General features: G+C 34.8%; 1 protein-coding gene across 1 annotated transcript in view; it reads left to right on the top strand.

Annotated features, from left to right (window-relative positions):
- Positions 1 to 8,734, top strand: part of ADGRL3 (adhesion G protein-coupled receptor L3) — an 868,464-nt gene extending 859,730 nt beyond the window's left edge. The window contains exon 27 of the mRNA XM_049709340.1: positions 421 to 8,734. Coding sequence (XP_049565297.1) covers positions 421 to 1,220 — 800 coding nt within the window. The 3' untranslated portion in view covers positions 1,221 to 8,734. The remainder of the gene's footprint in view (positions 1 to 420) is intronic.
- The last annotated feature ends 13,653 nt before the right edge of the window (positions 8,735 to 22,387 follow it).

Genomic DNA, 22,387 nt, shown 5'->3' with positions numbered 1-22,387 from the left:
TTAAAGGTAATGAATTATTGGATTGACTTTGGTGTGTATAAATTGAAAGCTATGAATGACTACAGCAAAATTTTGCGTTTTTTTCCCTAAGTTATAACCAAATATGTTTCAAATACTGTCAAACAATGTTTGTGTGGAAATTGCAAATTTATAGGGTTTTTTTAAATTCTTTTAAAGATTTACTTTAAATACTTCTTTTCTGTTTATAAGATTTCTATCAATTGTCCAAGTATCATATATATATAGATAGATATGTACATACAGATTTAATATTTTTTTATTTCCAAACATTTTATACTTAATTAAAATTGCTAGCAATGTATACATACTTCATAGTCGGGTGTTTTCGCTTTTGTGTTTGTGTGTGTGTTCTATGGCCAATTGGATATAAATGTCATAATGTTTTGTAATCTTTTTCAGAGGGGCTTCTGAACAATGCCAGGGATACAAGTGTCATGGATACTCTACCACTGAATGGTAACCATGGCAATAGTTACAGCATTGCCAGTGGCGAATACTTGAGCAACTGTGTGCAAATCATAGACCGTGGCTATAACCATAACGAGACCGCCCTAGAGAAAAAGATTCTGAAGGAACTCACTTCCAACTATATCCCGTCTTACCTGAATAACCATGAGCGCTCCAGCGAACAGAACAGGAATCTGATGAACAAGCTGGTGAATAACCTGGGCAGTGGGAGTGAAGATGATGCCATTGTCCTGGATGATGCCACCTCCTTTAACCATGAGGAGAGTCTGGGCCTAGAACTTATTCATGAGGAATCTGATGCTCCTTTGCTGCCCCCAAGAGTTTACTCCACAGAGAACCACCAGCCACATCATTACACCAGAAGGCGGATCCCCCAAGACCACAGTGAGAGCTTTTTCCCTTTGCTAACCAACGAGCACACAGAAGATCTCCAGTCACCCCATAGGGACTCTCTCTACACCAGCATGCCGGCACTGGCTGGTGTGCCCGCCGCAGAGAGCGTTACCACCAGCACCCAGACCGAACCCCCACTGGCCAAATGTGGTGATGCCGAAGATGTTTACTACAAAAGCATGCCAAACCTAGGCTCCAGAAACCACATCCATCAGCTGCATACCTACTACCAGCTAGGCCGCGGTAGCAGTGATGGATTTATAGTTCCTCCAAACAAAGATGGGACCCCTCCAGAGGGGAGTTCAAAAGGACCCGCTCATTTGGTCACTAGCCTATAGAAGATGACAGAAATTTAAGCCAACAAAACTGCTAACACCTGGTTGACTGTTCTGAGTTGATATAAGCAGTGGTAATAATGTGTGTACTCCTAAATATGCTGTTCTTAAACGACAAACACAAACTCTCAGACTTCTTTTTTTTTTTTTTTTAAACTGGGATTTTTTTTAGGTCAGCCCAGGGGAGAAAGATCATTGCTGAAATTCCCCTGTGCCAGCTTCTTTCCTGTCCTTCCCCCCTCAGATGGAGACTTCATTATGTTAATGAACGAGATTTGAAGAAGATGGCGCTCATTGTGGCCTTGTTGAATTATGTTGTGTTTGTTCTAACATCTCTGATGCTCTGTTACTATAATTACAAGGACCTGATTTTTTAAAAGGCCAGAACACTTGTTTGAAAATTAGTAACAATGCTGCATCTAGATTGGAGTGCTGCACAAACATAAAATCAAAGCAAACTATCACATAGTGGTTTTTAGTCGCTCACAACCTGAATTCACCACAGCAGGAATAGCTGAGGTGTACAAAATAAAACAACAAAATCGATAATGAAATGGAGGGGAATTCTAGAATTATATGCTAAATGCATATTTTATGATTTGCTGTATTAACTGATGATAAAACTAATGGCAGAAAAAAATTTGAACAATTCTATGTAATGTACAGATACTAGCATTGCACATGTAGTCTGCTTTCTGTTCCTCCAGAATTTGAGTCCTGTTAATGTAGTGGAAAAAAAAGAAATTTTCTTTTTCTTTCGTGCTGGTCTTGCAAGTTTGTCTACCAGTAAGAGAGCAAAGTTTCCTTCCTTTCTTCTTTTTTTCTTCATTTTCTTTTCTTTCTTTCTTTCGTTCTTTTTTTTTTTTTTTTGCCTTTTTTTTCTTTAAAATTTCACATGGCAAAAAATAAATAAATAAATAAAATAAATAAATGAAGCTATCACTTTATAAGAATCATTTTCTAGTAATGCAAACAAATTATTTTTTACAAAAAAAATAAAATAAATAAAATTAGACTTCCTTCCCTCACTATATATCTTTATTCAGTCAGAATATTTCCAAGAACATTTTTGCAATTAGAGCAGGAAGAACTTTTCTGTTTACGGTGCACATCTGTTATAATGCAAAACATATTTGGCAAGCAGTTCATCACTAAGAGAGTAGCTATGATTCTAGAAGTAAAGAGGTGTCAATAGAACTAGTGGGGCTTCTGCATGTGAGAAATGGTATCCCATGGGTGTGAAAGTGCTGAATGCTCAGTCTGTTCCCCAAGTGGGCACCTGCACTACCAATTTTTAAAAGAAATTCACTCCCTCGTAGAAAGAATTGAAAGGTCAATTATTTTGAAGTGATTTTTTTAAAAACTTCTGTTTATTAACAGGAAAATTTATTTATTTGACAGGATTTTAAGTAATGTAGGAATACAAGAGGTAAATTAGCAGCACATATAATTTTTTTTAAATTTATGATCCATTTTGTATGGTCTCAAAGTTGGATGACCTCATTACTAATATTTGTTGTAAAAGTCAAACTTGTTTGCCAACCAATAAACAACTGATTGAGATTTAGAAGATATTGTATTGATGTATGTACTATATGATTAATTATTCTTTTCATTTTTCTCGTCTTTCCTTCTGTTCTCAATATATAAACTTTGTTAATCCTCTGTGGCCCAAATGAGCCATGCAAAAGAAATCAACCTGCTTAAACTAAGCACAAAATTATACAGTTTTTGCAAAGTAATCCAGAAAAATGGGATGGGCATGTTTATGTTGGCTGAAATAAGATGCATAATGTACTTTCGAGCAGGTTAATATCTAGGTTACTATGTGCTTATTTATAAGCCAACTGCAGTCACATGGCTTATTATAAATAAGTCAGCTTCAGTCAGAGATTTCAGTATTGAACTGGGGAAGGGGGGATCATATTTTTTCCTCCTTTGTATGCTTCATTTTGATGTTGGATATTAAATTCACTCAATTGGCTAAAAATGCAAGAATAATGGCAAGGAGAATATCCATTTTATAAAGATGGTACTATAAGACAGTTTTTTGCTAATTCTTTGTTTTTCTATATATGGATAAAATGGGAGGGAAAAAGTCCTTTTAAAGAAACTTTCTAGATCTCCAATTACTGAAGAATCTTTACCAGCAGTGTCCAAGCATGGAGATCCTCCTAGGGCAAAGTTAGAATGCATTTGCCAAATTGTAATTTCTGTTATATTATGTGATATCTTGGCAATTTCTTTTTCTTTATTTTTTCAAAAAAAATTTAAGCACCAGCCACTTATAAATGAATTTCTTAAGATTAGAAGGAGTAGTTTAGAGAATAGCCAGTAATCTATACATACAGTTTTAAAATATATAACAAAAGAAAAAATTCTGTGCTGGGCCAGAGTACATCATAACCTTAAATTAATATCACCTCAAAATATCTTACGCACCATTCCTTTTTAGTCATTTGACATAAGTATTTTTTAAGTCTACAGATTTTCTCTAAGTTGCAGGAGAACCACAAGCTTTAATAGTAATTAGGTTTTCTCATACCACATATGGCAATATTAGCACCTGAAAGGTGGTTAGCCTATCTGTTACATAGAATACATTTGGTAATGAAAGAATCCTTTTTAGGCATGTTTAAGGTAACTTCAGAAACACAAATGTAGTCTGTGGATTTATGAGTATTTATGCTAGTTTTGCCAATCCAACAGTAATCTATGTGAAAGCAGCGCCATCAATAAGAAGCTAGTTTCACAGAATAATGGGGAAACTACCTCAATTCAGCTTGCTGATGCTGCCGATTCTGATTTTCTGCTATTGCTACCTCCCTGCCCATTATCTTTTGTGTTTCATTATATGGAAATTTGAAGCCAGTAGCTTCCCAGCTCTACATAGTCCAAATTGAAGAAAATCACTTGAATACGTAAACTGGTATGGAAAGCCATTCAGTCCTGTTAGTTCCTACCAAGTTCTTACATCAAGATGAAAGGGTGAGATTTTTGAACTCGCATACATCGTAATTGGTGTGCTTTCAGCAAGACTTAAGATCCCAAAGACTTTCACATGAAGATATTATTCCCCCAAAGTCAATGTGACTATAATGAAAACAAAACTGGATGAAAGTTAATTATGTATACATTTCAATAGAAATTTGTGTATGTCTAACATGTACTCATTTAGTCCTCTTTACACTAGCAAGGGTTGAATTCCTGAACTTGAATCTTTTTTTTACATGCATTTTCATGTGTAGCAACTGATAAATTAATAACTTTAAAATTTTCTCATTTTTTTGCCATTTTGGCTGTCTCTATATTTGCAATACCCTGTGACATTCATGACCTTATTTGCATATTTCTGATGTGTTTGTCTGATTTTCCATTAAGAAGTAAATTTTCATCAAATATACTATACATACATAGCTCATTATTTGGATAGCTGGAAGTAAAAGTTATGCCAATGAAACAAATTATTATTTCCAAGTAAAATAATATTTTCATAACATTTTACACTTGTTTTTCCCTCTTTGAGGTCTATTTCACCTGATACTTTATTAGGACACTAGCTAACAAACCTCATGTTATTTGATTCAGAAGCTGTTGGATTGTTGCACAGCTCACATTCCTAACTGATAATATTTATGGAGAAATATAAATTTTGTGAAGGAGAATAGGCTGGAATTTCAATTCAATTTTTGAACATCCCTCTTCGTTTTCACTCTACTACAATTAAAAATACTATACTTAAATAATAATTGCTATGCTAAAATAATCATAATGACAAAAAAGAACTGACATGAGGACAATCTTCTTGAGATAAAAATAGTGGGGAAAATGTAGTAATCAAATTCAGGTAATGGAAACCCCTTAACTTCCTGTAATACAAATTCACAATGACTTAAAATGTAGTTTATTATGTGTATTTTTAAATTCCCCATTAATCTAAAAATGTTGACATATTGATGAAAGGTCTTTAAAATTTCATCTCGTAATTTTTTAATATTAACTTGGTGTGACATGTTTTCATAATAATGGAGATAAGCATGTAAGTGAATTAGTAATTTTATAAAGAACCCATAGACATAAATTTAGGCAATATCTTCAGCTTTTCCCCTCATGCTTGTTCAGATCCATTGACTAATTTGCTTATTTTTTGAAAATGGCATTAAAAACTTCAAAGACTGACATTTTGCTCAATTATAGAGACCAAAAGGGAGAGAAAAAATATTTCTTCTGGGTTGTCTAAGGATCAACTGCAAATTAATCAATCATCACCTCCTATTAGTAAAAGAATAATTCATTTTTAGAAGTTGTCCATCAGTAGTGTACCAAAGTGCTACTTCTTGGGGCATTCTTCAAAAAACACAAAACACTGCAGAATTACAATGCAGTCAATTAAAATTTGGAGAGAGAGAAATTTAGAGAGAGGAAAAAAAAAGAACCCAAACCCTAATTTGATTTTGAGCAATTCTGAAAATATTGACATGAATGTCCTTTCTTCTCTAACAAAAATATTTTAGATAAAATAACAATATGTATGATCTCCCCAGTATATTATAGTATCAAGGTATTAAGAATTAATTAGTTCATGTTTAGCAATTCATAACTCACCACGTAGATAATTCTTATGCATTTCTAAGTAATACTTTAAATATATCTCATGTTAGATTTCTGCACATCAGTAAATTAGGAACATGGAAGCACAAGAGTGAAGCAGCAGCTTTGCAAAATAGTTTATGGAAGAATTTTTGTGCAAATGAATTCTACATGAGACGCATCTTTGACCTTATAAAATAGATTCGGTGGATCCAAACTGTAAATTCAATTTTGTAATCAGCAAATAGGTCCTTATTAAAGCATCTGGAAAATATTGCTAAATATCTAAATTTTCATTTCTAGACTAGAAGAAGTTAAAGTGTTGGTAGCTGCTTCTTTCCTGCTTAGGCTGTAAGAGGAATCTTTCCTGTTTACTAATTAACCTGATTACTTCTTTGCTTTAAAAGGGAAATCAATCTTCAACTTTCACCTATACACATACTTACATACTCCATTCCTTTTATTTCCAGCCTGCAAAGGAAATAGCTTGTTTACATTATTGCAAACTTTGTGATTTTTGCAATGAAACAGGTAGTTATGGTTTTGCATATTCTCATTTGAAATAAAATTATTGCTAGTCCCTCTTTTAAAAGTTAAAAGTCAGCACTTCTTTAACATCTAGGATCTTTGTTATTATTCAAATGTCTTGATTTCAACTATGTTGTGATGTTTCTTTCTCTCTCTTAATATTACATCACGCAAATTTTTCTTAATTTGTGTCCCTTTAGAATATTTATTGCATTTAGGTAAATACAAACTATGATTTTTAAGAAGGCATGTGAAAGGAGAACTTTGATTTGCGTGAAGAAGTCTAGGAAGACTATACACGGAAAACACCTCTATTGAGATAACAAAGTCTTTTCAATCACAATAGGAACAGGAGAGCAGAACCAAGTTGGCAAATTCATGGTTAGGTAACTGGACCTAAATTAGAGATACAGAGAAAAATTATCCAGGATAAAAATAATAAAATTCCTTAGAGTGATAAAAATCTTAAACACTGTACCCAATGCTATTGATGTGTTGAAAAAATAAAATTGAAGTTTACCATATTATAATTTTAACCTGCTGATTCCACAGAAAACACTAAAACACTTTTAACACTCTTTAGGCATTTCTTGTCTAAGTATTGTTGCCTCAATTCACGTTCACTCTCTAATCTGCTTACTCTGTTGTATGCCAACGCAGTTAATGCTACTAGTAGCTTTGTACCTTTTAAAGCTTTACTATGAATCTTTCTAATAAACATTAAATTAATATTAAATTGGAATTATGTATGTTGTGCAAAATAATTCATAACCAAGCAATAGTCATAGGATAATTCATTATATATATATATATATTACTTTGAGACTGAACAAATAATTACACTGCTGAAAATATTACTCTCAAGTCCTTCTCTCTCTTCAATTATTGTAGTCAATTCATAAAATTCTGCAGACAGTTGTACACATGATATGTTATCAAAGTGCTCCATAATCCAAATGTGTCTAAAAGTATTCCAATGCTTCTTTCATTCTAGAATGCTAAAGGAAAGAGCTTGAAAGAAGAGAAAGTAAAGCTGTCTTCTAAGTATCTAATTTAGATAAATATTGTCATTCAGAATGAAAAATTTTGAAATGAGAACGTTCCACTTTGTGGTCTGAGGGAGAGGTTATTAAAGATTACACTTAGTCCAGTATTGGAGGATTTTAATTTTTTTTTTTTTTTTTTTTTTTTTTTTTTTTGGTGGTACGCGAGCCTCTCGCTGTTGTGGCCTCTCCCATTGCGGAGCACAGGCTCCGGACACGCAGGCTCGGCGGCCATGGCTCATGGGCCCAGCCGCTCAGCGGCATGTGGGATCTTCCCGTACCGGGGCACGAACCCGTGTCCCCTGCATCGGCAGGCGGACTCTCAACCACTGCGCCACCAGGGAAGCCCCTAAATTTTAAAGAAGTTAAGTTTGTGTCAGTGGCCCAAGACTGCAGAATTTCACAGTACATTGGCAAGGAAATGTGTTTAAAATCCATACCCAAAGTGGCTTTTTAAAGGTTAAAAATTCCTGATTCTTCTTAATGTGAAACTGGCAAAATAGTCCTGGCTTCAAAATGAAACGTATTAGTTGACCTAAAAAAATGGCAAAATTTATGAATGCCATCAACTCTTTAATAGTAGGTAGAGGTCTTTGAGGATGGAACTCAGGATACACTGACTAGAACAGAGTGTCCTCTTATGCAGACCACTGCCTAGTCCTCTAGAACATTTTTAATGCCTTGAATTTCAACTTGTCACAATATCTTATGTTTTGAATGACATCATGAATCAAGAGATGAGGAAAAAAACATTTAAAGTTGGTTTTCATGCCACATTTGAAAATAAAGATTTCCTTTACCATCCTAAGTAATAAAAGATGATATGTCTTGAAACAGCTGTGGGCAATCAGAATGTTTTCATTTATAAACAAGTCTTATTTGTATATTCTAACACTGCTCTTTGCCTATGAACTACAAAGACAAGAATTGTAGAAAGGGTCAACTTGATTTCCCTTAATGGCTTCTGTGAATGTATTGGAAAATGGAAGGATAATTGAAAAAGTTTTTTCATACTGTTTTCCCACTTGCCAAGCATTAAATCTAATTCAAGATACATCTTTTTAAAAAATGATAGTTTACTTTAAAAACTAACAACTAATTAGGCTATTTCTCATTGATAAGAAAAATCATTTTTTAGGAGCAAGAATATAGCTATTGCAAGCTTTGGTCTCTTACATTCTCATATATTACACATGGCATTACTCTTACCATATACACCCACCAGATTTCAATCTATTGGATTTTTTTCCCTTGTACAACCTTTCCAACCTCTTTTTTTCCCCCTTAAATCTTCTGTACAATCACATGTAAAGTCATGAGCTACAAACCTCAATAAAAAATATCAGTGAACAATAAGTGATGTAGTCACTGTTATTATATGGTAATACTCAAACATTGGTTTGGGGACAGTGTTTCAAACTGCAGGATAATAACTGAAACATGGACTCCTTGTATATTTTCTTACTATCCCCGCACCCTTCAACCTCCTCTCATATATTGAAAATAAAATGTGAGGCTTTTTTCTTTATGTTTCCAGAGAACTGCTGCCACCCAAGGTGTCTGTAAGTCGATTTGTTCTTTCCAGGAAGATAGGAAGTTAAATTAAGAACTTACAGTTTGCCCTTAAAGTTTGCCAATGATGTGATATAATCAGATGTAGTCCTATATCTGCTGCCTGATCAATTTATTTCTCCTAATCTTAAACTGAGTAGTAGGAGAGTCAGTCACCAATGAACCTTTGATCCAAAGGAGAGTTAGGAACTCTATCTTTTGAATAAAGAGCACAATAAATATTAGTATACACGTGGATCACAAAAGTAGACATTATTTAACCATCATTCTGTAGTGTCAGGGATTCTGATTATTTAGTTTACTAACTCTTAGCATCAGTGATATGAGTACAAATATCAGCTAGAGTAATCTAATTTAGATGCGTCTACTTTATAATATTGAGAACACATTTTCGTAAGGAATATTCCAAAGAGGAAACAGAAATCAGCAGCTTCTGAGTGGCTAGTATGTGCCTGACACTTTACATTGCCTCATTTGATCTTTTCAATAATATGGTGAAATAGATTTTTTTCATACTTGCTTTATGAAGGAAGTTGAAATTCAGATCTCAGAGTCATAAAGCTAGTAAGTTTTGAACCAAAATCTCTCAGTCTAAAGTCCATTTTATTCTTTTTTAACCATGTTACACTGCATCAACTAAATGAATAGTTGAAAAGAGATTAACCCATCCCTTCTCGTTTAAATAAACGGGTGAAACAGGCATTCAAGGAAACCTTAAAAAAACCTGCAGCCTGCTTTTAAAGAGCTTTTGAAGTTTATGCCAACTCCATTTTACCAGGCAGTTGGGAGAAATAAAAGAGAGAGAGAAAAAGAGAAGTGTCACCGATTCTATACTTTTGAACAAATTACTTTTCTAAGAATAAGGCTTCTCATCTCTAAAGTAAATTCAATACCTAATTTGTATGTGACACATAATGTACTTGGCACACATGAAATTCTCGAGAAAACTCTTAAACAGATTTTTGGTTAATACTAAATAGACTCTGTGTGTGTGTCTTGTTTTTCAGCAGGTCTCATTTGATGAAAAAAAAATGTTTTTGAGTTTAAATATGTTTGGCAGATGTCAGGCTAAAGCAAAATAGCTTTTTTATTACAAGATTTCAGAGAATGAGCTGCAAAGTAGAAGAGTATTTATCGTGCTCTTTCCTAAACTAATTTGGCCCTGAAATCCTCAAGGAACCTGAAGAGCAATAATTTAAAACTATTAACCCATGGAACTCAGTTTGTAAAACACTGCCCCAAATATTTTTGTTGCAGCTGAGTTTCCCCGAGTATTTTACATCAATGAGCTGCTGGAGGTGTGACTCCTCCAATATTAATTGGTTTTATAGCTCATCATAAAATAATGTTACAAAAGTTTCTCCACTAAATGTATGGTCCCAATCTTCAGGTAGAGAAAGAGCAATTAATAAGATGAATGATGGCTTAAGTATTCTGCCCTAATCATAGAATCCCTTGATTTTAGTATAGCTTCCTATCTTCCAATATCAAATATCCACTTGGCTAAAGCAGCTGGAGACAGTTATTACTCAACAATTGTGTTTCTCAAAATAAAAATCAACTGGATTATTAAATATATATTTCATTTTTTAATTCATAGAACAAAAACTCTTGTTCAGAATATCTGGATTTCTATCACCATTTTCAGGGTCCATGAATATTAGCATATAGAAAGAAGTCAGTTATTAATTTTAAATCATGCAGAATTCACAGATAAATATCAGAATTATTTACATGGAACAAAAGCCTCTTCAAGTTTTTCCTGGAAATTTGACTGTTATCAGACCATATATCTACCTGGTATTTAGCACAGTGTCACAGCTATTCAAAAATCTACTCATTGTAAAAGTGAATTGACTGTAATTCCACAGAATAAAGCTGTAAATTGATGAAGGATATATATTTTTTATTATTTAAAATGCATGATGGTAAATCGAGTTTCTTCAGTATAACTCCCAGCTTATATTTAGCTGTTGGCCACCCAATTCGCATTCTTCTTTTTAAGTTTTAGTAAACAACTAATATTGATTCCTAAGTTTCTCTAAATAGCATGGAGGATCCCATGGAAGGTAAGAGAAAAATTAGTAACCATTTATTAGATAGAAATAACCACTTCTCTTGGGTTCTCACAACCACTAGTCTTCTCCTTCAATGGTTAGTAATAATATATAGAATTAATACATCTAATTTACCAAGATACTTATCGCATAACTTTCATGGATAAAGTGATAGGGTGTCAAATAGATTTTACTCTGGTGACCGCTAATCCAATGGTAATGCCTGTTTGGAGCACGTCTTCAGAAGGCTGCATCTAAGATTAGTAAGAAAGAATTCCATGATGGATTATTTATGTCTGCTATGGTCATTGAAAAGAACCGCAGGGGTAATAATATCTGGCACATATTTTATTTTATATTTATTTATTTATTTATTTAAATTTATTTATTTTTGGTTGTGTTGGGTCTTTGTTGCTGCACGAGGGCTTTCTCCAGTTGCAGCAAGCAGGGGCTACTCTTTGTTGCGTTGCGCAGCCTTCTCATTGCAGTGGCTTCTCTTGTTGCCAAGCACGGGCTCTAGGCTCGTGGGCCTCAGTAGTTGTGGCACGTGGGCTCAGTAGTTGTGGCGCACGGGCTTAGTTGCTCCGCGGCATGTGGGATCTTCACCGACCAGGGCTCGAACCCGTGTCCCCTGCATTGGCAGGTGGATTCTTAACCACTGAGCCACCAGGGAAGAACCTCTGACATATATTTTTGAAGAATCCAGTGCCCTAACTCCTTTTTGATGATAGCTACTTCAATTATGCAATGATAGAAAATATTGATATTTTACAAGGGGAGCAGAAAAATTATTTCTATCATTCATTCCACTTCTTTCTCATGTTTGCTTTATATAAATTATTGGGCTATGTTTAGAAAGCTTTCTTTCCCATTATTTTCACAGAGCTATACCTAAGCCCTCCCCTCCTCTATGCAGTCATCACCTCCATCTGACCACATCCCTGACCAGTCTCCCTCAGATTCAGGCTAAATTCCATCTACTGTCATAGAATATGAGATCTCTTTTCTCTTTAACCTTTTCCTACCTATCAATCTCATTGTCAGTCTCCCTCTTATGTTTAATCTTAGTTTTACTCGTTTTCCCCTTTTATGTCTGTGTTTCACAAGTCATTTCTATCTTATCTGATGTTTCTTTAACTCCAAAAATCAGCAGCATCTTCTCTCACTCAGTCTAGAGATTTACTCATCAGATAGTCCTTTTCTTTGTTTCTTCTTTCTCTCAAAATTCCCAGACCCACCTTTGTCTTAGCCCTCAACCACATTTTTTTTTTTCTAGGTCATTTTCATCCATCTCTCTGAACTTCTTCATTCATCACTCTAAGTCGTTTGTTCTTCCTATGTACAGTGTAAATTGACAGAATTGCAGACCTGAAAAAACCCTTGAAATCATTTAGTTCAATCCCTTTACTTCACAGATAAGTAAACTGAGGACTACAGAGGACATGTGACTGTTCAATGTCATGGCTCATTCATGCTGGAGCTAATTCTTGAAGCAGGGCTTCCTGATAAGCATATTTTCTACTATGTTATTTTTAAAATATTTTCCTGGCTAAACCTTTCTACTGCAACATGTCTGCCTCACCTGTAATCTAGTTTCTCCTCTCTTACTAGATGAGTATTTCAGGATCCTTTGATTTTAAGCAATAGAACCATGATTCAAACTTGCTTAAGCTAAACAAATGAAAAACATCAAATTTTATTTTTACATTTTTACTGGACTATAATTGCTTTACAGTGTTGTGTTAGTTTCTGCTGTATAACAAAGTGAATCAGATATATGTATACATATATCCCCATATCCCCTCCCTCTTGTGCCTCCCTCCCACTCTCTCTACCCCACCTCTCTAGGTGGTCACAAAGCACTGAGCTGATCTCCCTGTGCTATGCAGCTGCTTCCCACTAGCTATCTATTTTACATTTGGTAGTGTGTATTTGTCATTTCTACTCTCTCACTTCATCCCAGTTTCCCCCTCCACCTCCCCCAAACCCATATCCTCAAGTCCATTCTCTGTGTCTACATCTTTATTCCTGTCCTGCCCCTAGGTTCATCAGAATAATATATATATTTTTAGATTCCATATATATGTGTTAGCATATGGTATTTGTTTTTCTCTTTCTGACTTACTTTACTCTGTATGACAGACTCTAGGTCCATTCACCTTACTACAAATAACTCAATTTTGTTTCTTTTTATGGCTGAGTAATATTCCATTGTATATATGTGCCATATCTTTATCCATTCATCTGTCAATGGACATTTAGGTTGCTTCCATGTCCTGGCGATTGTAAATAGTGCTGCAATGAACATTGTGGTACATGCATTTTTTTGAATTATGGTTTTCTCAGGGTATATGCCCAGTAGTGGGATTGCTGGGTCACATGGTAGCTCTATTTTTAGTTTTTTAAGGAACCTCCATACTGTTCTCCATAGTGGCTGTATCAATTTACATTCCCACCAACAGTGCAAGAGGGTTCCCTTTTCTCCACACCCTCTCCAGCATTTACTGTTTGTAGATTTTTTGATGATGGTCATTCTGACTGGTGTGAGGTGATACCTCATTGTGGTTTTGATTTCCATTTCTCTAACGATTAGTGATGTTGAGCATCCTTTCATGTGTTTGTTGGCAATCTGTATATCTTCTTTGGAGAAATGTCTGTTTAGGTCTTCCTCCCATTTTGGGATTGGGCTGTTTGATTTTTTTTGATATTGAGCTGCATGAGCTGCTTGTATATTTTGGAGCTTAATCTTTGTGAGTTGTTTCATTAGCAAATATTTTCTCCCATTCTGAGGTTTGTCTTTTCGTCTTGTTTATGGTTTCCTTTGCTGTGCAAAAGCTTTTAAGTTTCATTAGGTCAAATATTTTAATGGGATTTACTGACTCACCTAATCATGGAGAAAATGTGTGAGGCCAAGGCTAATTAGGAACCAGGACAATGAACACAGTAAAGACTTTCTCTGTGTCTTATTTTTTCTGTTTTTCCCTGCGTGCTAGCTTGATATTTTTTCCTACTGAGAAGCAGTATCTGATGGTTGAGTTTCCAGACTTTGAATCTAGACTCTGTGAGTTAAAAGCCTGCTTCTCTATTTTCTAGTATTGGGATTATGAGCAAGTTCCTCTCTATAGCTCAGTCTCCTCCTCTATTAAAAAAAAAAGGTAATAAAATCTACTGAAAAGAGTTATTGAGATAATAGAGATAAAATCATGAGTTAATAAAGTGTTTAGAACAGTGCCTTACACATAATACATGCTTAAGAATTGTTCCCTCTTCTTACTGTTGCAACAAGAGTCTCTTTTTTATAGAGAGTCATGTTTGGCAGCAGTTTTGGACTTTGAATCAAATAGCTCCATGAAAATATGAAAGGGCATTTGGTTAGAAAAATCTCAAGGAAGCATTCAGATTCACCATGCTTGGTTCTTATACCTTACCCTGGACCAGTTTTGCCCAGAGGATTGAGTACACACTCGGAGTAGAATCAGTTCTTACAGTGTTATGTCTTACCGAGTCCACCTGAGACATGAACCTTGCAAAGTTCACTCTTTCTTATCTAAATCATGCTTCACGTCTGACTGACCTTACCTGTTTATCTTTACTCAGTTCCGTGTTCTATCTCAACAGTATACTGCTAATCAAATGCACCCAATAATTCAATCAATGCTACAAAGTGACACATTTCCATCAGTTACAGTTCATTTCTCTCCTCTCTTTAATAAGCCTTAATTGTAAACATTAGAAAATCAGAAATGAATGTTTTGTTCTTCTCACTCTTCTCTCAGATCAGGTCTTGAATTCCACTCTGTAAGTCTGAAATTTTCAAATAGAGAAATACTACTTTTTCTAAATACTATGTGTCCTTGAAAAGATAATTAAATTGGTTTTGATGAAAACTCTTTCTCAAAAAAAAGGTAGAAATGAAAATGCTATTAGGTTTAATCCAGGATTAGCAAGAGATATCCAGAAAAGCTGTTATTCTTACTAAGCCTGAAGGCTTAGAGCTGAGGATACACCCTACCACAATGGTACATCTAAATAAAAGAACAGTTATATTTACAAAGAATGCTGCCACCAGTCAGAAAGTCTTTCAGGTAAAATTGTCGGAACTTTTCCCAAGGTATGCCTTGTATGAAAAGCATTTTATTTGAACATGGGTTGCCGATCTTACTTTTCAACACACACGCAACTATTGGGAGGAAAAAACAAGTGAAAAATATATATACACAATTCTAGCAAACAAAAGTGAATACTATCAGTTTTCCCCCAATTTCACGAAAGATGTATATGTATACAGCATATTCTGGGGTTCCCCACATTCTCTGAGTTAAGGAGAAGATCCAGCCCTTAGTATAGTGCCATAGGATTTCCAAAGTCAGAAGTGAAAAACAATTACAGTCCTGCATCTTCTGCGCAGTGACCCATATGACTGTAGAGTTGTGTTTTATTTATTAGTATCTTCAGTTTTATTTTAAGTGGAAGTGGTTATTGAGACTTTTGTGAATAAACAAACTAGAAGTGCTACTAAATTTTGATTTTTCTTTTGACGCATTTACTGAAATGTTAAAAGCTAGACAAAAATTTAAAAACTGAGTGGTCTCATTAAAAAAAAAAGTTTGAAGTGTTACAAATCTGCAAAAACTTGGATTTATGTCAGAAGAAATTACTATTTCGAGTAGATTTAATTCAAAACAAGCTACAGGAGAGACCATAATAAGAAAATGATACAAATCTTTAATTCAAATAATTAAAGTCTAATAGTGACTTAATTACAGATAAGATTAAATTTTGTCAATTTTAAAAGTAAAATTCAATTGAATGTTAATGCTTTATTGAAGGTTTGCTAGATTTAAAAGCCTACATTTTGGAATTATGGAATTTTGATTACTAAAAAAGACCTCTTCCTTTATCTATATATGCTTTACATTAAAGCAGTTGCATGATCTCAGGACACTAAAGTTTTTAAGATGATAGAATGTTCAACCATTTCTTGTCACCCTATACAAGTGCTAACAACATAAAAAATCAACATATACTTTCACTTTTCTCAGAGGAATATCAACTTCAAGAACAAACCAAAATACTGAGGATTAAATCACACTTGGGGCTTGTAGAGTCACATGCCCAAAGTGTTTGAAAATGCTTTCAAGAGAAGGGAGTGCTTAAAAGGATTATAACTCACAAGACTATTGTAACTAAGCACATTGTGCTACAAATAAATCCTGATGTGACTGTTACAGAAAATAGGTGCTGTAAAGACCATCCTTTAAAGGGAAAATACAAGCTGTCTATGCAAATAATAAAACCTTTCTCATTAAATGAGCTGAAGCTCTGATGTCTCCAGAGTTTTAGAATGCTATTCAGCAATTATGTCCCTACTGAGATTTAATTATCCCATTAGATATTTATTTACTACTACGTATTAAGTTACAGTACTCTATTAGAGTCAGTGAACTAATAAATACATAACTACTGCTAGATAGAAACAGCTTAGCCAAATAATTATTTCCAATTATTTCACTAATATTTAACAATATCCCCAGAACAATCCTCTTCCCAGAATAGGCATTTAATAAATAATTTTTGGAAATGAGAGGATGGAGGAGGGATGACCTGACTTGCATGTTATTTGGCTGCTATTATCTGATTTCCTTTGCAATAAACCTTATGGCGATCCCCTTAGAACTTTGAGTCTCAAACTACATTAAGCAGGCTTGGGGAAGGAAAGTAACACAGAGAAATGGAAGAATGTATAGGGTCACTTACAAGTAAGTAACTTTTTAAACACACCCTGCTAAGGTTATTTTCTCTGCCGAAAGCTACCATAGGTTGGCAAGAGAATGTTTACTGTGTTAGGAACCGAGACACAAAGGACTAGAGATAAAGCCTTTGAATAATTATTTCTGTGTTGTAGTTCTGCAAAAGAAGAAAGAGAAAAAAAAATCTACTGATCTCAAAGTAAGCTTAGTGTTTCTCCAGTAAATGAATCTTTATACTACACCTCTTTTTCAAAGAGTTTGGAAAAGTTATCAAGCCTTCAAAATAATCTCTATCATGATGACATTTCTCCAGCAATGAAGCGTTAAGAAGTTATTCTAAGAGGATAATATTCCAGATTATGATGGGATATAAAAGAAGGAAATTAAAATAGAAAGAACATTAGAAATCCATTACTAAGTCCATGATCCGTTGATTTCTAAACCTAGTTCTTGATCAACAGGACCTCAATCATGCTCTATTTTTTTTTTTTTTTCGATACGCGGGCCTCTCACTGTTGTGGCCTCTCCCGTTGCGGAGCACAGGCTCCGGACGCGCAGGCTCAGCGGCCATGACTCACGGGCCCAGCCGCTCCGCGGCATGTGGGATCCTCCCGGACTGGGGCACGAACCCGTGTCCCCTGCATCGGCAGGCGGACTCCCAACCACTGCGCCACCAGGGAAGCCCAATCAGGCACTATTTTGCAAGAAGATATTGGAAAGGAGTGACAGAATAGACTCACTCTTTGGTGAATAAGCAATTGCACGTTATTTACCCAGTCATCCTTGTCCCACTGAGAGAGGTGGTATAGCTATTTGTGGGGGGATAAACAAAGTCCGCCTTGAAGGTATTACTGGAACACAGCCATGCCAATTCATTTAGTTTCATCTATTGCTGCTGCTTTTGATTTACAAGGGTAGAGTTCAATAACTGCATAGAGACCTTATGGCTGGCAAGCCTAAAATGTTGAGTATCCGGCCCTTTTTAAAAAAAGATTGTCCTGTCCTGCCACTAGGTTCATCAGGACCATTTTTATTTTATTTTTTTTAGATTCCATATATATGCGTTAGCATGTGGTATTTGTTTTTCTCTTTCTGAGGGGTGGTATAAGGAGGTTGGGAGGGAGGCTCAAGAGGGAGGGGAGTTGGGGATATATGTATACGTATAGCTGATCCATTTTGTTATGCACCAGAAACATTGCAAAGCAATTATACTCCAAAAAAGATGTTAAAAAAAAAAAAAAAAGGTCTAAGAAGGTCTTTAAGAAGGACCACTTCTTGGACTTTGCAGTGTTGAAAAAAAATTAAAAAAGGTTGTCAACCTTGGCATTACTAGTTAGAGGTACACACTCTGGAACCATAAATCAGGCTTCAAATCTTGGATTATTCCTGACTTAGGTGAGTTACACAACCTTTCACTGTCTCAGTTACCTCATCTGCAAAACATGAGTAATAATTTTACCTCCCTCATAGGGTTGTTATAAGAACTAAATAAGTTAATCTAGGAAAAGCACTTAGAACTTGTGATACACGTGTATGCCTGATACACATAAAGTGTACATAAGTACTAAACTGTTATTACTATTACTAATAAAACCCTGATATTATATACCATTGCAGTTTGCTTAGCTACAAATCAATATTGCCCATCCTTTTTTGTAGCTGGAAGTGATCAATGAGATATAGCTGAAAATTATTGATATTACTTCAAAGAAGACTCCTTAATGGGAGTTGCCTCAGCTGGGCAGTGTGTCCTTCATCCTTCTTCCTCTTCCTCCTTATCCTTGTTGGAATATAACTGTGATGGTTGGAATGCTAGCAGCCATCTTGGACCATTAAGCAACCTTGAAAAAGAAAGCTATATGCTAAAGATGGCAGAGCAAGAGATTGTAGGAGCATAAGTCCCTGGTGACTGTGCAGCTTCTGTATGACCCTGAATTGTCCATCTTCAGACATCTTTCACCTGAGCAAAAATAAATCACAAAATTATTTTAGTCATTGTTACTTAGACTTTACTAGCACATGTAGCTAAACATAATTCCTAACTGATAGAGCAGTGAATCAATTAAAATTATTATTTTCTTTTTTTGATGGGGGTGGGAAAGGTAATAATGCCCCTTTTTTTAAACATAAGGAAAGAGTGGCAGAGCTTTACCCTTCAACATTAAACTACAGCTTTGCATCAAGGTCTCACTTTAGACCGCTTAAAACAGGATGATTCCATTTAATTCTAATCTCTTCATGGATTATATATTATTGTGGAAAAATCTCAGCTATCATTTAGCTCCAGCACAGCATGATTTCTCATTACTAACCTACAGTTATCAGAGGAGTTTCCTCTCAAGGTTGCAATCATTATGAAAATGGCAATGAAATATTTAGTTGAAAGATAGTAAAGTATGCTTCAATTAAAACCTGATAGCAACACAAATCCTTCTTTTCTTTCTTGACTCATGTATAAAAGCTGTCTATATCAACACTTAACTACTCAATTAAAAAAGAGCACTAGGTAAGGTATAGCAAGGGCCATAATGGCAAACACACCATGAGATGGCTATTTAACAAATGCTGCAGTATCTTATTGGGGAAGGGGGAATGATGGCCAGGTATGTGATTTAACTTTCCTCTTGATAAGGCCATGCTATTTTACCCAATGATGTCAGTAAGATACAACTCTCTGTCCAAATAACACGGCACACATGACTAGCATAATATAATCAAGCTGATAAGCAATTGGTTGGTAAAACACTTAATAAGTGTTGCTTAGATGGACATTTCTGAATATTTCTGCATTCTCCATCTTTTGCACATATACAGATACCTCCATTATTTGAAATTAAGAGGAACAAACAGGAAGAGTATAATTAGATGTAGTGGCAAGTGAAGAAACTAGTTTCAACAAGTAGTTACGAGGAAAAATAATGAAGATTTTTAGAGCTAAACACATAAGTATTTAAAAATGACTCAAGGTTTGATTTGATAGGCTCTCAAATAGATCACTGCCAATTGGCACCCAGGCTAATGCTTTCCTTTTCTGCAAATGGTCATACTTCCAAATTAAGGGAAGACAACCACAGATATCTTTTTATAAGTATTTTCATGTGCAAATGATACAAACTTATAAATCACAACAAAATAACTACATAAGAAAAATCCTCAAAGCTAGTATTGCAAAAAACAATAAAAAAATGTCTGATAGCCTGTCTCATCTCACTCAGTGTCAAAAAAGTAAGTCCTTACTAAGACCTACAAGATTAGGCACCCAGTTCCCTCTGAATTCATCTCCTATACTCTTCCCTTCATTCTCTCCCCTCAGCCACACTGTTCTCAGTGCCAGTCCTCAAAGATAGGTGTGCTCTTGCAAAAAGTCCTTGCAATTGCTATTCTCTCTGCTGCAGGGCTTCCTCCCAAGAAAATCTCCAGAGTTACTGCCCACAGTTCCTCAGTGAGGCTTGTGCTGGCCAACCTATCTAAAAATTCATCAATCTCCCCCTCCCACTCTTTCTTTGTTTAATTTTTCTTGTGATATGCTAAAATTTTTACCTATTTATCTGGCATATTATCACTACCCATGAGAGTAGTGATTTATGTCTGTGTTATTCATTAGTATATTCCCAGTTCCTGGAATCATATATGGCACATAGTGGCACTAAATAAGTATTTGTTAAATAAAGGAGTCAATGAATGGATAGGCAATAATGAAAAATTTTAAAATAGCATATTATAAAATTTGCCACTGATATCAGTTTGGTGCATATTCCTTCTAAAAACTTTCTAGGGATATGCCAGTGTGTATTTGTGCCTGGGTATACATTCACACACGTATATCTATGTTGATATGCATATATAGGCATGCTTTATATAATTATATATTTTACACTGACACTTTTATATATTCACATTTAATATGTTACTTATGTCACTTATGAGAAATTATTTTCAGCAAATGGCTTTTTTTTCTTTACATTTTGAGTATTTCAATGGCAACAGAGGGAATAGCACTTATTCTTTATAATAATTTTTCATTACTGAATTAATTTTTTTCTTTTATTTCTAATTTTTTTGTTCAATCACCTTGTCTAAACTTTCAAAATTCTGATATATATTGTTCTTTCATAACTTCTATCGTTTTATTATTTCTTTTACTTTATTTTAAAATTTATTTTATAATTTTTATCTTTTTTGAGGACATCTGGTCTGCTTTCATGTGTGTAGGAAGTTCTGCTCCATATTCTTTTCTTGCTTCCAAAAACTTTGTATGGGTTTCAAACCAATCACTTTCTGTAGCTCAGTTCTATCTGAATTTAGTTTTCTGAACTTTTAGAAAGGAGAGATCGATCAGAATATTTTTTTAGCATATTTCTAGGAATCCTTCTTGTTTTCATAAAGTATTAAAAAATATGGTTTTATATTTTCTGAACTCTGCTGATCTGGTACCCTTCTTCTGTTTTTATTCAGAACTTCTCTTTTCTTATATTTTATATCGTCCCTGTCTTGCTCAAGTTGCAACCTGTTCCCAACAATTTCTTCTCATTGGGGGACTTCGTCCTAGATGGGAGCTTTGGCTGGTTAGTTTTGAGTGTTCACAGAGACTATACTGCTCCATCCTGTCAGACCTTACCATGGAACTCGTGCACCCAAGAATTGGAATGTGCAAAAACTCTCCCACTTTCAGCTCCTGTGCTTTCTGGTAAAAATCTGTTGGAATTCTGGAGTTCTCCTCCTTTCAGATCATTCAGATTTCCATTTGCTTCATTTTTATCCCTCCAGTGAATGCTATGAATTGCAGTTTTATAATTATTGGTGGTCTACCCCCATCTGCTTGTATTTTGGAGTCCATGGAGATACTTTGCCATTTTTATTGTAGTTGCTAGCTGTGAGGTTTTGGTTTTTGCTATGCAGTTTCTGCATGTCTTTTTATGGTGGGATTTTGGAAGATCCAATGTTATACCACTACAACAATCATTTCAGAGTATTCTAGAAAACAGGGTATGTGGCTTTTTAATTTTGATGGGTAGGGGGAAATTTCCCTCAACAAAGTCTTAGTCATTGTGCTCTCACATACAGTTTATGAGAGTTTCTTTCCCCACCCCATGGCTAACATTAGATATTATTACTTTTCATCTTCAGCAGTCTATCAACAGAACAGTTGTAGATCACTGTTTTATGTTGCCTTTCATGAAAGAAGCTTAAGAAGAAAGGGTGATATGAGCTGTTTTCATGGATATACTGGGCAATCATGTATGTTTTCCTAGGAACTAATATTTTGTATCCTTTGAACGTATTTCTAACAGGGTTGGTGGTCTTGTTAGTATTGATTTATTATTTTAATATATTAATAAATCGGTTAAATTATTTAGAGAATTTTAATGTAGTGATTCATAGTGTCCTAAGTATTCCATGTCATTTGCCTTTCATAAAACAGCCTGGCGTTTAAACATTGTTGCCCAAATATTCTATTTTCTTTGATGATTTGAAATCCCACGTTTATCACTCTTAAATAACAAAACTGTACTTGGATTGATCAACGGGCATTTAATTCTGATTCACTTGAAGCGTCTGCCTACTCTTTTCTATCACAATCCATTTAAAATTATTATCTTTACAGTATATTTTAATATCTATTAGGACTA

Source organism: Orcinus orca, chromosome 4 (assembly GCF_937001465.1).
Source record: "Orcinus orca chromosome 4, mOrcOrc1.1, whole genome shotgun sequence".
Taxonomy (NCBI): domain Eukaryota; kingdom Metazoa; phylum Chordata; class Mammalia; order Artiodactyla; family Delphinidae; genus Orcinus; species Orcinus orca.
Note: the sequence above shows the minus strand (reverse complement) of the source record. Positions and strands in the feature narration are given on the sequence as shown.